This window comes from Dendrobates tinctorius, unplaced genomic scaffold (genome assembly GCF_039654945.1).
Source record: "Dendrobates tinctorius isolate UK_male_01 unplaced genomic scaffold, ASM3965494v1 ptg000060l, whole genome shotgun sequence".
NCBI classification, from domain to species: domain Eukaryota; kingdom Metazoa; phylum Chordata; class Amphibia; order Anura; family Dendrobatidae; genus Dendrobates; species Dendrobates tinctorius.
The window spans coordinates 39,029,575-39,047,045 of record NW_027361728.1 but is presented as its reverse complement, the minus strand read 5'-3'; the positions used below and the strand labels follow the sequence as shown (position 1 = coordinate 39,047,045).

The window sequence follows — 17,471 nt, the reverse complement described above, 5'->3', positions numbered from 1 at the left end:
AACCCGCAAAAGACAAAATGAGCAAAAACCCTGCTGTAACTAAATAAGTAAAAGCAAAAGTGCATCTAAATAATACAGAGTTTTCAGTAATACTGTTTTTGATCAAAAGTAGCATGAAAGCCATCCCACCACGACACGGTAACTCTGTTTGGGATAGTCCTACACTGTCTAATATTAAAAACCTTTTTTTAATGCAAATTAAGCTGGGTTTTACAGTACCAGCAAAGCTATGAGATTTCAGAAATCTCATCCACATACATTGGTTTTTTTTTTCTCCTGACGAATTTGGAAAACTGCTGCGTTTTTTAAAATTGCAGCATATCCCTTCTTTCAGTGTTTTTGCAGTGTTTTTTCACTCCTAGAAAGCAATGAGTAACTGCAAAAACACCGCAAAGATGTAGGTATCCCGTTTTGCTGCATTTTTGGCACAAAAACCTTAAGGAAGTTGCATCATGATTTTCTTGGGCACTACACTCTATCACGCACATGACACAAAAACCCTCAGCAAATACGCAGCAAAACCTGCTTTTTGTGAGCAGCTTCTTTACTGCCGAGAGAGCAGGTTTTCCCTGCAGAAAAAAAATCCCGCAAAAACGCAACACGCAGACATAGCCTACTTTATGTTTCATTGTAAAAAGCCACTGGTTGGGTCAAGAGTGGCATTTTCAGAAGCGCTGTCACCAGTTAAAAATGGACAGTGCTTTGCACTTAGTTTATTCCTGCTGCTTCCTAAACTTTTCTTATAAAGAAAAATATGTGGATCCAGAAATATGAATTTTTATTTAGATTTGCCCAGTATGCTAATTTTGGATAGTTTTTTTTACAAGAGATCAATGCTAAATACAAGTTTCTACGGAATCCTGTGAGCAACACCCCTCAACACAAACTATAAAAATTATCATTTCGGTGCGCTAAATAAAAAAAGAAAAGGTACAGTAACTTCCAACATATTTAGAAACACATGTCTTTTATTTAAAATAAAAAAATTAAACTAAAAAAGGAATAGTATCATGGATTTAAAAAAAAAAAAAGGAAAAAAGTAACACTCGGGAGCAGTGGGATTAAAGTACCGTAAGTGCAAAATCTGGCCATTTCTGATGTGCTGACAAAATCGTTTAAAAAAAAAAAAAAAAAAAAAGACCGGTCTCCAGTTTTAGTTCCCCTGCTCCCCTGAGTTTTATATTCTTTAATTGAAATCCACCATACTATTCATGATGTGGTCATTTTTAGTTTGTGCTAATTTCTATGGTCTTAACCATGGGGGCATGGCTCAAAAGGTAATAGTGCTGAGCAGCCTGAAGATATTCCCCCAGAGAATACTGTGAACAACACACCTCGGTAAAGATGATAAAAATTAGCATTTCAGCGTACTAAATACTGGGTCACTTTTCACCTAGTGACAGGTCCTCTTTAAGCCCATTTCTATTAATGGCCAGCCAAGATTTTAAAGGTTATCTGTCAGCAGGTTTTTAACATGTAATCTGAGAGCAGCATCATATAGAGGAAGAGAGCCTGATTGTAGTGATGTATCACTTAATAGGCTGTGTGTTATAGTTTCAATACAATCCAGTGTTTTATCAGCAGGAGATTGTCACTGCCTGACTAGGTTTCACATGCATTCCAGTCAGGCTAATCTGTGTAACCCACCTCCACCACTGATTGGCAGGTTTCTGGCAAAGCACAGTGCACACAGGAAGCTGCAAATCAGAGGTGTGGGTGGGCTTATACAGGGCTTAGCATTCTGAGCACTGCCACAGCGACAGCAGTAAAACAGGGATGCTATCAACTCTGCACCAATTAGCCAAGTAACTGATACATCACTGTATTCAGGCAGTCTTGATCTATATTATGCTGCTCTCCGATTACATAGCAAAACCCTGCTGACAGATTCCCTTATAATATAAGCTATATTTACAGTGTGTATACATCAGATTTTTCTTTAATATTTTGTTTTTTGTTTATTTTTTCAGTTACTATCTCTATATGTACGATAAAGTTGTGGCGCCAAATGTGTCCCTTTCCGCTGCTGTATCGCAATGTAAGGACTCCAAACCCATAAGAAGAGAAGCAGAGACGAACAAGCAGTCAGTGGCGCAGTCTGAAAACCAGGCCCAGAGCACAAAGCATAAATCTGCTACCTCATACCCTGACCTCTCCATGGAGGAACAGCAGAGCGTAGATCTGAAACCAGATAGCGAGTCCAGTAATAGACAACGTAAGTAACGCATGTGAACAGCAGAAGCCATGATCCTCCAAGGAATATTGCAAGATGCCCTGATTAACAGCTTACTTCTCTGATACCTGGAATTATCTTCCTGATTGTTTTGCTGTCCCCAAGGATGTGACATAATGTGATAAGACATGGAAACTGCTGTTCAGCTGTACTGAAGACACGATAGCAGGGAGATGTTGAATGATGTTCATCAGTCAGTACATAATACACTGAAAATGATTTACGATATTGAAATATATCCTTTTTTGCTGAAAGAGCTTTTTTGCACAATGAAGCCCATAAGTATTCTGCCACACTTAAGAAAATATTGTTTAGTTGCCAAATAACATGACTTTCACAGCAAGCACCATATCTCTGAGCACATGCTTCCAGCTCAGACTTATCCTCTGCATAGATATAAATTCATTAGGGGGATCTGAAAGTGACCTGTCATCAGACCATGCTGCTCTTTGTAAGGGGATAGAGCTCTGAAAAGCCCTGTCTGAATGGAGAGGAGGTTGAGCTGCGTACTTCTGCTCCATTAATTCTACATGGGACTGTCGCAGATGGCCAACCACTGTGCTCTCTTATCTCTGGGAGTCCCACAGAAAATGATTGGACCTTGGGGTGCATACTCATACTCCTTTCTATTCAGACAGGGTATCTCACAGCTCTGTTCTCGGGGATCTTTTGGGGTTCCAGTCGGACTTCCAGCGATCAGGAAGATGGATAGAGGAGAACTTCCAAACTTGGGGATTGTCCACTGCTGGGCAACTCCAGCTTAATTCAGGATGATTCTTTAAAATAAAACCATATACACTTACTGTAGCTCCTGCAGCAGCGCCGTTCCATCCACTCGTCGACTGCGACTACTCACCAATATTCTGTCAGAGCAGACATCCACTCTGATGAAATGGTGAAGGCTGCAGCTGGCGAGGAGCTGCCCATTGGCTACTGCCTGCCCATAAACCAAGTCACATCGCTATCTGGGGACAGCAGTGCCGGCATCGCTGGAACGCACCGAAGCGGGAGTCAAATGAGCACTGTTTTTATTTCAATTGGGGTTCTAAATTGTTTAAGTTAGGGTGGTCCAGTAGTGGAGGACCCCTATAGTCTATATTGTTATTAATGCAATCAATATGCCAACCTTATGTCATAAGCTCCCCCTAGTGGTGACTGCAGAGGGTCAAAATTTAACACCCTACAGGGGGATTTGTCTCAGACACTTCTTGCACGTGTGGCACATAACGCTATACTTTTGTAGACATATTATGTATGTAGTTAGCAGCGCATCATCAGAGAAGCATCCGATGATTTACTCTTCTACATCACTTAACCACTGCAGGCAATCAGAGGCATCAGTGGTCCTGTGACACCTAGACACCACACTTGTTCTGGTCAGCAAAGTGGCCTGCATTGGATCCACGAGCTTGAGAGGAGGTTATTATGCCTCCCTTTGGTACAGTATTTTAAGGCTGTGTGCCCACATAAGCGTTTTTTTTTGCATTTTTTTCCATGCAAAAACGCTTAAAAAATGCATACATTAAGCATCCCATTCTTATTATGCATTCTGCAATTTTTGTGCACATGTGTTTTGTTCTGCAAAAAACCCGCATTGCGGTAAAAAACGCAGCATGTTCATTAATTTTGCAGTAAAAAACGCATTTCCAGCTATATTCTATGAGAATGTAGATGCTCTGGAAAAAAAACGCATAAAAAACGCGTTTTTCCTGGGAAGGAGTCCGGTTTTTAGTCAGGAACTTTCTGCATACGTGAGTACATAGCCTAAATCTTGTCCATAGGAGTTAAAAGATAAATAAATAAACAAACATCAGGCCACTCTGTCATGCTCTATAAGGCTGTGTGCACACGCTGCGGATTTTGCTGCGGTTCCGCAGCGGTTTTGGCCGCTGCGGACCCGCAGCAGTTTTTGCTGCGGTGTACAGTACAATGATTCCCTATGTCAATTCTTTCTGCGGATTCTCCTGCGGTTTGCCATCTCCTCCATTGAGGAGATGAAAAACCGCAGGGCAAAACCGCAGAGCAATCCGCAGGTAAAACCGCAGGTCTTTTGACCTGCGGTTTCACCTGCGGATTGTACAAAATCCGCGCGGATGAATCCGCACCTTTTCCGCAGCGTGTGCACACAGCCTTAGCTTTCGTCCCTTTCCCTGCATATTTTGAGGCTGTGCCCACGATGCGATTTTTAAGCGTTTTTGCCGCGATTTTCGGAGCAAAAACGTTTAAAAATCGTGTACAGAACGCCCCCCATACATTCCTATGGCATTCCGCACATGCTGTGCTAATGCTGCGCTTTTTTCCGCGGCGGAATCGCATCGCGGAAAAAATCGCAGCATGCTCATTCTTTTGTGCGGAATCGCAAAGAATTGCCGCGATTCCGCACCCATAGGAATGCATGAGAATCGCTTACTTCCCGCATGTGGCTATGCCCACCATGCGGGAAGTTAAGCGTCTCATGTGCGGATGGTACCCACGGTGTGGAGGAGAGGAGACTGTCCTCCAGGCCCTGGGTACCATACCCCTGTAAAAAAAAGAATAAAAAATAAAAAATCGGGGTATATTTACCTTCCGGCGTCCCGCGCTGCATTTCCGGCCTAAGCGTTCCCAGTAATGCCTTGCGGTATGGTCCAGTGATGACGTGGTCTCGCGAGATCGCTATAGCAACGCGAGACTACGTCATCACAGGTCTCGCAAGGCATTACTGGGAACGCTGAGGCCCGGGATGGCAGCACGGGACGTCGGAAGGTAAATATACCCCGATTTTTTTATTTTTTATCATTTTTAACATTCTATCTTTTACTATTGACGCCGCATAGGCGGCCTCAATAGTAAAAAGCTGCTCACACTTGTCAAACACTGTTTGACGAGTGTGACCAACCTGTCAATCACTTTCCAAGCGATGCTTCAAATCGCTTGGAAAGTGCTTGAGAAAATCGCGGCAAAATCGCGAACAGAATCGCGGTGAAATTGTGTGGAGAAAAATGCGCGATTTCTGAGAAGGAGTCCGGTTTTCAGTGTGCGTTTTAACACGCAACGTGGGCACATAGCCTAACTTCTACTCCACAAATTGTATTCGGTGGGATTAGTCTGATCCTGGGGTGTTTAGTTTTAATGTATCAGTCTAAAGGTGGCTATGCTAGCTGACAAGAAGCCATCTACACGTATGCCGATCGTCAGCCATTTAGACAGGCTGAGCCCAACTCTAATGCGCATAGCATATACACTGTCATTGTTTCCAGCAGCAACACATCTCAGGTTTACACAGGATCATGTGCTGCGGAGAACAATTATTTTTACGCCAGAATTAAAATCCTGTCACCTGACAAACAAGCCTTTTCTCATTCATTGGGTTGTCTTTAGCCTGTTTACACCTTCCCATTATCGGAAACAAGGTTTCCTATGAACATAACGTTCCCGATAATCGTCTAGTGTAAACTCGCCCTAACAGATCGGAATCCAGTTCACCTGAAGAGGAGGAGACCACAGGGTAGTGGATGCCAAACACATGGCGTTTCTTGTTTTCAAACATTAATCCTGTTTGAGTAGTTTGCCGAGATTATTTGAGATGGCTGTGTGGAGGAGCTCTATAGGCTCGCCTTATGAATCTCATGGCACTGCTCACATTATCTCTGCCTGTTATGTACTCGGCTAAGGTGAAGGCTAAGCCACATGAATCGTACGATGTGCTGCTTTACGCTCCTCTTTATGGACAGTGGCATATAGCTGAAAAAGATTTATTAAACCATCACAGGCTATAAAAGATGCAGAGAGCCTAATGTTCCCACCGTTCTCCCTTTACTGCCTTCCCGATATCTGTGCCAGGCGGGCCACCATTTAATCTTTGTTCACAAAATCAATATGCATTTTATTTAGTGCTCTTTTCCCAATCCAAAGTATCATTTTTTTGACTATACAACAAATAACCATACAAATACCGAAGTCTTGTAAGACAATCTCTAAGTGCAAAATATTGCTGCTGCTGGGGGCTATGGAGCAGGAGGTGGAAAGGAGGAGGCAGAGGAGACTCTGTCCAGTTATGTTCTTTACTGTAGCACTTGTAGTAAAGCTTCTTACATTATAAAAAAGTCCTTCAGTCCATACAGTTTTATTATTATTATTATTATTATTATTATTATTATTATTATTATTATTATTATTATTATTATTATTATTATTATTGTGCCATTTATTCCATGGCACTTTACATGTGAGGAGCGGTATACATATTAAAAACAAATACATTATTCTTAAACAGTACAAGTCACAACTGGTACAGGAGGCTCACAATCTACAAGGGAAGGGTGAGGGTGGAGCTGGTCGGGCATTGGTTTGGTTGATCGGTGGTTACTGCAGGTTGTAGGCTTGTCGGAAGAGGTAGGTCTTCAGATTCTTTTTGAAGGTTTCGATGGTAGGCGAGCGTCTGATATATTGTTGTGGTAGAGAGTTCCAGAGTAGAGGGGATGCGCGGGAGAAATCTTGCATGCGATTGTGGGAAGAGGAGATAAGAGGGGAGTAGAGAGTACAGTTGTCCATTGCATAACTTCTGTCCTCGTGGTCATCGGTAGAGCTGTAAGGATGTTACTGAAAAGAATCAGAGCTGAAAATTGTGATCAATTTTATATTCTAGAATTAATTAGGATGTACTTATAGGAGGTTTTTTTTTTTTATCTGCCATTGTTGGAATTTTGTTGCAGTTGCAATAGAAAATAAAACCTTTTTATTTGATTTTTTTTTTTAAATTTTGTTTACTGTACTTGATTGTTGGGGCAGCCATCTTGCCATAGCTGCTTATGTTCCAACGTCTACATGCACCATAGGAAACTGGTCTCGGTAAATGACTCAGACTCCTATAAGAGCGATCTCTCTATTCATGGTCTGTTACTAAAATTGAGCAAAAATATTTGCAGGACCCTGATCCAGCTACCGCATCAGTTGGTCATTGTCTCCTACCAAAGCCCTTTGAACCTTCTGGATTAATAGACATGGCCATTGCACCGCAACAATTATTTCGAGCCAGGTCTACAAATTTAAAAAAAAAAAAGTACCAGGGTTTCCTGCAGGTAGGAGGATGTTTGTAGTTTTCTGGTTAGTGGTCACGCACTACCAATGATGCTCTTGGACCAGGGTGCTAGATTTGCTATTTCCAAACTGCAAACTGGACTTCTTATGGCTTGCTTTTAACATACAACTTACAGTTATCCTGTGGACAGATTCTCCCACCTGAGCTGTGGATCTCTGCATCTCCTCCACAGGTACCATAGGCCTCTTGGCTGCTTCTGCAATTAGTGCTTGCCTTGTTTGGGATATCAGTTTAGGTGGGCGGCCATGTCTTGGTAGGTTTCCAGTTGTACCACTCCTTCCATTTTTTTTGATGATTGATTGAACAGTGCGCCGTGAGATGTTTAGAGCTTGGGCTGTTTTCACAACTTTATCCTTGACATGTCTAGTGTGTTCCTTTTGATTTCCATAATGTTGTTTGATGCCTAATGTTTTAAAAAAAAAATCTCAATTGACCCTTCAAAGAACAGCTGTAGTAATACAAAGAATAAATTGAACAGGTGCACTCAGTTTACTAATTAACGTATGTGACTTTTGGAGGCAATTGGGCACTCAGGATTTTATTTATTGGTATCTGACTACAGGGGGTTGAATACAAATGCATGTCATAATTTTCAGATTTATATTTTTAAAATAATTAGAAAAACTGTCATTTTTCTTTACACTTCACACATGCTTGCTACTTTGTGTTGATATCATTTAAAATTCCAAAAAATACATTTAAGTTTTTGAATGTAAAGTGAAAAATGTGGAAAAGTTGAGAGTATGAATACTTTTTTAAGGCACTCTGCATGGCTACACCCGTACCTCATGTTGCAATGACTGAAATATATGTGGTACTCTTTAATGGTACACCGTGCAGACTGCGCAGACATTGTGTATGCCTTATGAGAAGTGCTTTGCACTGAAACGCCAGGAGATTTAAATGGTGAACTATGGTTGTTTGTATTTTCTTTGCATTTTTCCCCATTTTCATGAAACTCACTATTATATAATGAACAAGTTGAAGTCAATGATTTGGCCGTATTGTAATGAGACTCGCCAGGCCTAACCAAATCACATTTTCAAGTGGCATCTTTTCAATGAGGATAAGATCAGTCATGCACATGCCCTGGTGTTTCCATAGCTATTCTTTTTTTCTCCAATTTTATGACATATTAATCATGTATGCTTCTGTCCGTAGAAGCCAGCAATGAGGAGAAAGACATTCCAGTCTGTAATAAAGATGATGTATGTGAGGATGACAAGGGTCACATTATGGAAGAAGTTGTGAAGACCTTTCTTAAACAGCAAGAAAAATTAAATTACATTTTACAGAAAAAGCACCAAATCCAGATGGTAAGTACAGGACTATTGTGACTTCAACGCTTGTGATCGCTGATACTGTAGGTCTGTACATACAAGCCTTTTATTGATAGTTTATATCTTCATGTCCTGAAAAAAAATTTCTTTATGTGCAAATCATAAAAATATATGCTTCTACAAGATAAAGATTGTTGAATCGTGATGTGCAAAGCTGAGACGCATAAAGAAAACCTGCAATACACGTCACTGTCACATTTATCAAATGTAAGGGCATAATTAGCGTAAGATGCAATAGGGCCGCACATTCATTTCTGTACGTCAAACTATTCAGTAATCTTCATGTTAGATAATCTCTTTATATGGGTGAATTCAGACATCTGTGTATTAGTCAGTGTGCGGATTGCCCGCGACTCTCCGAACCCAAACTCAACAGCCCCGTGTATGTTTTATGAGGCTGTCAAGCTCTGGTTATGGGAACCATAACTGTACCCAACCTGTGCTCAAATCATGATTCACGGACATCTGAAAGAGGACTTTGAGGGGTTTTCCCACAAATTAAAGGGAAGGTGCCGCAATTTTATATAATTTGCAAAAAAAGAGTAAGTAACAAAACATGTTGTTTCAGCAAATGTTGTACTAACTTGGATTTATGGTTTGTTTGTAATAATGTTTTAATGTAGCCACTGGGCGCTGCCATCTTGATTTGCAGGTCTGTGGAGGACTCATACAGTCTGCAAATATGGCCGTCCCTGGACATAGGAGACTGTGGTCGGTTCCCGACCCCACATTGCAGCCTCATTAGCAGTGAACTGGGCACGCCCCTCTTGGCTGCACCATTCACTGCTGTAGGTGTGGCTGGGCGCCATTTTACTGTAGCCCAGTGCTATCTGCTGAGCTCGACTTTCTGCACTGTGCTTCCTGCTCCAGCTCCACTGTCCTCCTCTGTCTCCGCCTCCTCACTCACAGCCCCAGTGATCTCTGGTAATCTGACACCTTCCTTTTTATGACAGCTTTTATGGCTGTCTGAGGAGGACAGTGACATATACAGCCCATAGTCTAGTGTATAATTGGGGCGGGGGCAGTTACACCAGTGTGGGCATATCTGTAATACTGTCTCGTGTGATACTGCCTGCTGAGCCGTGTAGCTAATCCTCTCCTGTGTGATGCTGCCTGCTGAACCGTGTATTTATTCCTCTCCTGTGTGATGCTGCCTGCTGAGCCGTGTATCTATTCCTCCCCTGTGTGATGCTGCCTGCTGAGCCGTGTATCTAATCCTCTCCTGTGTGATACTGACTGCTGAGCCGTGTATCTAATCCTACCGTGTGATACTGACTGCTGAGCCGTGTATCAAATCCTCTCCTGTGTGATGCTGACTGCTGAGCTGTGTATCTAATCCTCTCCTGTGATACTGTCTGCTGAGCCGTGTATCTAATCCTCTCCTGTGTGATACTGACTGCTGAGCCGTGTATCTAATCCTCCCCTGTGTTATACTGACTGCTGAGCCGTGTATCTAATCCTCTCCTGTGTGATACTGACTGCTGAGCCGTGTAGCTAATCCTCTCCTGTGTGATGCTGCCTGCTGAACCGTGTATTTATTCCTCTCCTGTGTGATGCTGCCTGCTGAGCCGTGTATCTATTCCTCCCCTGTGTGATACTGCCTGCTGAGCCGTGTATCTAATCCTCTCCTGTGTGATACTGACTGCTGAGCCGTGTATCTAATCCTACCGTGTGATACTGACTGCTGAGCCGTGTATCAAATCCTCTCCTGTGTGATGCTGACTGCTGAGCTGTGTATCTAATCCTCTCCTGTGATACTGTCTGCTGAGCCGTGTATCTAATCCTCTCCTGTGTGATACTGACTGCTGAGCCGTGTATCTAATCCTCCCCTGTGTGATACTGACTGCTGAGCCGTGTATCTAATCCTCTCCTGTGTGATACTGACTGCTGAGCCGTGTATCTAGTCCTATCCTGTGTGATACTGACTGCTGAGCCGTGTGTCTAATCCTACCGTGTGTGATACTGACTGCTGAGCTGTGTGTCTAATCCTATCCTGTGTGATACTGTCTGCTGAGCCATGTATCTAATCCTATCCTGTGTGATGCTGACTGCTGAGCCATGTATCTAATCCTCCCCTGTGTGATACTGACTGCTGAGCCATGTATCTAATACTTTCTTGTGTGATACTGTCTGCAGAGCAGTGTATCTAATCCTCCCCTGTGTGATACTGACTGCTGAGCTGTGTATCTAATCCTCTCCTGTGTGATACTGACTGCTGAGCTGTGTATCTAATCCTCTCCTGTGTGATACTGACTGCTGAGCCGTATCTAATCCTATCCTGTGTGATACTGACTGCAGAGCTGTGTATCTAATCCTCTCTTGTGTGATACTGTCTGCTGAGCCGTGTATCTAATCCTATCCCATGTGATACTGTCTACAGAGCTGTGTATCTAATCCTCTCTTGTGTGATACTGTCTGCTGAGCCGTGTATCTAATCCTCTCCTGTGTGATACTGACTGCAGAGCTGTGTATCTAATCCTCTCTTGTGTGATACTGTCTGCTGAGCCGTGTATCTAATCCTATCCCATGTGATACTGTCTATAGAGCTGTGTATCTAATCCTCTCTTGTGTGATACTGTCTGCTGAGCCGTGTATCTAATCCTATCCCGTGTGATACTGCTCTCCTGAAATACTCTGTGCTGCTGTCACCCTGCTGGTTTTATGTGTGATCTACATGGTGGTATGATCTATATGGCGGTATTATGTGTGAAGTATATGGCGGTATTATGTGAGAATACTATGGCAGTATTATCTGCTAAAAGCATTCTAGGGTGGTTCTGGCTCAGCACCTGCACACGGGTCAGGGGTAATAGGTGCAGTCAGGGGTGGGCTGGTGAGGCAGCTGAAGAGAGGGGTCTCATTTTTATTGTTACTGTATGGCTACATTTCCCCCCAGCCTGCTTCCCAGCGTCACCCCGGACTGCGCCTGTCGCCTCGCTTTCACACATCGCCAGGACAGGATCTGAGGAGGGGAATGGGGTCTTTGCATGCAAAGTCTGGATCAGAACAGGCCATCAATCAGCAGAAATGTTTCCTGGATTTCTGTGGTGCTGTCACCCTGCTCCTCCCCCATATATCTCCTCTGTGACCCCCCCATAGACCAGCACGCTGCTCTCCTGAAATACTCTGTGCTGCTGTCACCCTGCTCCTCCCCCATATATCTCCCTCTGTGCCCCCCATAGACCAGCACACTGCTCTCCTGAAATACTCTGTGCTGCTGTCACCCTGCTCCTCCCCCATATATCTCCCTCTGTGCCCCCCATAGACCAGCACACTGCTCTCCTGAAATACTCTGTGCTGCTGTCACCCTGCTCCCAGAATCCTTGCTGCCTGCCATCCTCAGTGACCGAAGACCCCATTCCTCTCCTCAGATCCTGTCCTGGCGATGTGTGAAAGCGAGGTGACCGGGGCCTGATATATGGTGGAAGGAGCAGGGAGACAGCAGCACAGAGTATTTCAGGAGAGCAGTGTGCTGGTCTGTGGGGGGCACCCTGTTCGGTGCCAGGGATTGTACATAGAGCGCTGTGTTTTATACACATGGATGGACCGTCTTCTTGTCTGCTCCACAGAAATGCTGATTGATGACCTGTTCTGATCCAGACTTTACATGCAAAGACAGTCAGTAACTTTGCAGGCCCCATCAAAATGGCTGCTCACTGTGTTCCTAGATGTCATAGGTTTTTGTGCCAGATTTCAGTAGCTGCTCCCCCTAGTGTTAACAAGTGGAAATGCCAAACTTTTTAAAATTATTTTTCATATTTTGCAAAATTAAAAACAAATGATAATATTTTTTAAGAAAATGTAAACATTAATTCTTTACATTTTTTCAATTGCTGAAAAAAATTTTTTTGGATGGCACCTTCCTTTTAAAGTTCTCTTTAACAATAGATCTTGGAATAATAATAACTTCCACAACTGGATGTGATTAAATAAAATGTTCCTGTGTTGAGATAATCTTATAAATGTGCCCCTGCTGTGTACTGTGTGATGGCTGTGTCTGGCTGTGCAGGAACATGATCTGATCATACCACAGCTTCTGGGCAGGTGGGGAGAAAAGAAAAAGTATACAGACAGCATTAGATGACAAATTGTTCTTTCTTTGAAGTAGAACATCGTTTAAAAAAAACTGGGAAATGTTTTACCTCACAAAAAGAATCAGCTGCGATCCCATATTTTAATGTCTGTACTCTCTTTTGCTTCCTCCACTGCCCAGGAGCTGTGGTATGATCAGACCATGTTCCAGCATGGTCAGACACCGCTATTACACAGTACACAGCAGGGGCACGTTTATAAGATTACCTCAGTACAGGAACATTTTATTTAAGCACAACTGATTGTGGAAATTTTTTTTCTTCCAAGATCTATTGATTAAAATGAACTTTTGTTTGTGGGAAAACCCCTTTAACCCCTTAGCGACAGAGCCAGTTTGCAGCTTAATGACCAGGCCAATTTTTACAATTCTGACCACTGTCCCTTTATGAGGTTATAACTCTGGAACGCTTTAATGGATCCCGCTGATTCTAAGATTGTTTTTTCGTGACATATTGTACTTCATGTTAGTGGTAAAATTTCTTCGATAAGTCTTGTGTTTATTTATGAAAAAAACGGAAATATGGCGAAAATTTTGAAAATTTTGCAATTTTAAAACTTTAAATTTTTATGCCCTCAAATCAGAGAGATGTGTCACACAAATTTCTTAATAAATAACATTTCCCACATGTCTACTTTACATCAGCACAAATTTGGAAGCAAAATTTTTTTTTGTCAGGAAGTTATAAGGGTTAAAAGTTGATCAGCGATTTCTCATTTTTACAACAAAATATACAAAACCATTTTTTTTAGGGACCACATCATATTTAAAGTCATTTTGAGGGGTGTACATGACAGAAAATACCCAAAAATGGCACCATTCTAAACACTAGACCCCTCAAGGTGCTCAAAACCACATTCAAGAAGTTTATTAACCCTTTAAGTGCTTCACAGGAACTAAAGCAATGTGGAAGGAAAAAATTAACATTTAACTTTTTTTTTGCAAAAAACTTACTTCAGAACCAATTTTTTTTATTTTCACAAGTGTTAAAAGAGAAAATCAACCACAAAATTTGTTGTACAATTTCTCCTGAATACGCCGATACCATATATGTGGGGGTAAACCACTTTTTCAGCACACGGCAGAGCTCGCAAGGGATGGAGCGCCGTTTGACTTTTTCAACGCAGAATTGGCTGGAATTGAGATCGGATGCCATGTTGCGTTCGGAGAGCCCTTAATGTGCCTAAACAGTGGAAACATCCAACAAGTGACCCCATTTTGGAAACTAGACCCATTAAGGAACTTATCTAGATGTGTGGTGAGCACTTTGAACCCCCAAGGGCTTCACAGAAGTTTATAACGTAGAGCCGTGAAAATAAGAAATCTATTTTTTTCAACAAAAATGATCTTTTCGCCCCCAAATTTTTATTTTTACAAGGGTAACAGGAGAAATCATACCTGCACAGTTGTTATACGATTTGTCCTGAGTACGCCGATACCCCATATGTGGGGGGGAACCACTGTTTGGGCGCATGGGAGAGCTCGGAAGGGAAGGAGTGCCATTTTGGAATGCAGACTTTGATGGAATGGTCTGCGGGCATCATGTTGCGCTTGCAGAGCCCCTGATGGGCCTAAACAGTGGAAACCCCCCACAAGTGACCCCATTTTGGAAATTAGACCCCCTAAGGAACTTATCTAGATGTGTGGTGAGCACTTTTAACCCCCAAGCGCTTCACAAAAGTTTATAAACGCAGAGCCGTGAAAATAAAAAGTCTTTTTTCCACAAAAGTGATTTTTTTAGACCCCAATTTTTAGACCCCCAAAGTTGGCAAATAGTGGAAAGCCCTCAATTCTTGCTCCAACCCTAACCCCAACACACCCCTAACCCTAATCCCAACCCTAATCCCAACCCTAATCCTAATTCTAACCCTAATTCTAGTTCGCCCTAACCCTAATTCTAACCGTAGCCGTGACCCGAGCCCTAACCCTAGCCCAACCCTAGCCCTAGCCCAACCCTAGCCCTAGCACAACCCTAACCCTAGCACAACCCTAACCCTAGCCCTAACCCTAGCCCAACCCTAACCCTAATGGAAAACTGAAAAAAAAAATATTTTCTTTATTTCATTAGATTGGCCTATATAAGGGAGTGATAAACGGGGGGGTTACGCACTATTTTTTTTATTTTGATCACTATGATCGTTTATCATAGTGATCAAAATAATGAATGGAATCTGCCAGCCGGAGCCGGCAGATTCCCGGCGGGCGCACTGCGCATGCGCCCGCCATTTTCAAGATGGCGGCGCCCATCGGAGGATGCCGGCGGGACGTGGGACCACCGGGAGGGGACGGAGGGCCACGGAGAGGTACCGGGGGGGATCGGGGACCCTATTTCTCTCTCCTCTGATGTGCGATCACATCAAAGGAGAGAGAAATTATAAGTGAAATATCGGCTTTTTTTTTTTTTTTTTTTGCGGTCGCCGTTATCGGGTTAATAACGGCGATCGCAAAAGCGGGGGTCGGTAAAAACCGACCGATTCATGTTCTCTGGGGTCTCGGCTACCCCTGGCAGCCGAGACCCCGGAGAAAATCCGACACTGGGGGGCGCTATTCACTTAAATCACAGCGCCGCGAATTAACGGCGCTGTGGTTTTAGTACCCTAAATTACCGCCGTTAAAAGGCGTATCGGCGGTCGTTAAGGGGTTAATATGCTAATATTCCATTATTTCATTTAAAAATAAACACACCTCCGACATATTGGTGAAACTACATCAAAGCTTTGTGAGCAGAGAGATGTCTTATTCATCCTCATGCAGAGGCAAGCATGCTGTGAGTGCAGCTGCACTTGGGCCCAAGTTTCCATACATGCCAGAGGCTTACAGTCCTTGACAAAAGTGTTGGCACCTTTGAAATTTTTCCAGAAAATTATTCCAATTACACAAGTTTTGTTATACACATGTTTATTTCCTTTGTGTGTATTGTAACAACACAAACTGAGGAAAAAGGGCAAATTGGACATTATTTCACACAAAACCCCAAAAATGAGTAGGGCAAATTTTTGGCACCTTTCTAAAACTGTGGGTAAACAACTTTGTTTCAAGCTTGTGATGCTCTTTCAAACTCACCTGTGGCAAGTAACAGGTGTGGGCTATACCAAAATCGTACCTGAAACCAGATAAAAGGGGAGAAGTTAACTCAGTCTTTGCATTATGTCTGTGTGTGCCACACTAAGCATGGAGAACTGAAAGAGGAAAAGAGAAATGTCTGAGGACGTGAGAACCAAAATGGCTGAAAAATATCAACAATCTCAAGGTTACAAGTCCATATTCAGAGATCTTGTTGTTCCTTTGTGCACTGTGCACAGCATAATCAAGAAGTTTATAACCCATTATACTGTAGCTAATCTCCCTGGATGTAGATGGCAAACAAAAATTGATGAAAGGTTTCAATGCAGGATAGTCCGAATGGTGGATAAGCAGCCCCGATCAAGATACAAAGAACTTCATACTGCAGGCTAAGGGCGTGTCAGTGCACCCTATATGTCTACACTTAATGAAATTAAACACTATTGGACCCCACTGCTGACACGTACATATAAAAAAGCTATATTGCAGTATTGCTTGGGGACCACTCTATTCTTGATAACCAGCCTTGCTGAAGCTGACAGCTAAGGGTTGCAGCCCTCAGCTGTGAGTTTTGCCTGGCTGGTTATCAAGAATAGAGGGGTCCCCAAGCTGTTTTAAATTTATTTAAATAATTTAAAAAAAAAATTGATTTATTTATAGCGCAGGTGGCAGCTGATGAATAACCCCATCAGCCTCTCCTGCTTTCACTGTTATTAGCAGCAGCAGGGGTAGGCTGATGGGAGTAATAGTCCCATCAGCCGCCGCCTACTGTCTTTTATCACTTAAATGTAAAGGGGGCTTCACACATAGCGATATCGCTATCAATATCGCTAAAGCGTCACCGATTTTGTGACGCAGCAGTGATATTGCTGGCGATATCGCTATATGTGACACTTACCTCCGACTGGCTCCCCCGCTGGCTATCGCTGATCGAGCGAAAACGTCTTGAGCCGTTTCTCGTCGGCGACTTCCTGCTGGCGCCGACAAGCGATGCGGGCGCGAGGACGTCTTCATCACCGCGTCTGATAGGTAAGTAACGACAGCCGACCGCTGCTATGTCGCTGGTGAGATCTGCCTTTTTGGCAGCTCACTAGCGACCATTTGGCGATGCACCAGCGATCCTGACCGGGTCGTATCGTTGTCAGGATCGCTGGTGCATCGCTAAATGTAACGGGGCCCTAACTCTCATCATTCCTCCTTGCTCGCGCCGATCGACGGCAGAGCAGGGGACAATGATGAGAGCCGTGTTCAGCACCTGGGTTCGGGTACAGCGCTTACTAGAACGCTTCTTCCCCGGCGCCAATGAGTGTCACACAGATGACATCCATTTGTGTTTTGCGTATGCACATGTGCGGGACGTTTAATGGCCCGTGCTGACATTAAAAAAAAGGATATGTCAGGTTGTTTTGCCCATGGACACACTATCCATGGAAACACACTGACATGTTCTGAGACCCATTCACTTGAATAGTCAAATAGCGCTCCGTTCCTCCCGAGTCTCTCTCCGTATGGCTAAGTAGTACTGTACAGCCACATATGGGGTATTGCCACGTTCAGTAAAAATTGTGGGACAAATTTTGGTGCCATTTTTACCCACTTCTTGTGTGAAAATGTAAAATCTTTGGCTAAAACCAAATTTTGGTGGTAAAAATGTAGTTATTTTGT

The 17,471-nt window shown here is 43.1% G+C and overlaps 1 protein-coding gene across 3 annotated transcripts in view; it reads left to right on the top strand.

The window, feature by feature from the left end:
• SKIL (SKI like proto-oncogene) overlaps nucleotides 1–17,471 on the top strand; it is a 73,850-nt gene that overhangs the window by 43,206 nt on the left and 13,173 nt on the right. For all 3 annotated transcript variants that reach the window (XM_073578879.1, XM_073578880.1, XM_073578881.1), the window contains exons 4-5: nucleotides 1,971–2,215; nucleotides 8,475–8,629. In XM_073578879.1, the coding sequence (XP_073434980.1) occupies nucleotides 1,971–2,215; nucleotides 8,475–8,629 (400 nt within the window). The remainder of the gene's footprint in view (nucleotides 1–1,970; nucleotides 2,216–8,474; nucleotides 8,630–17,471) is intronic.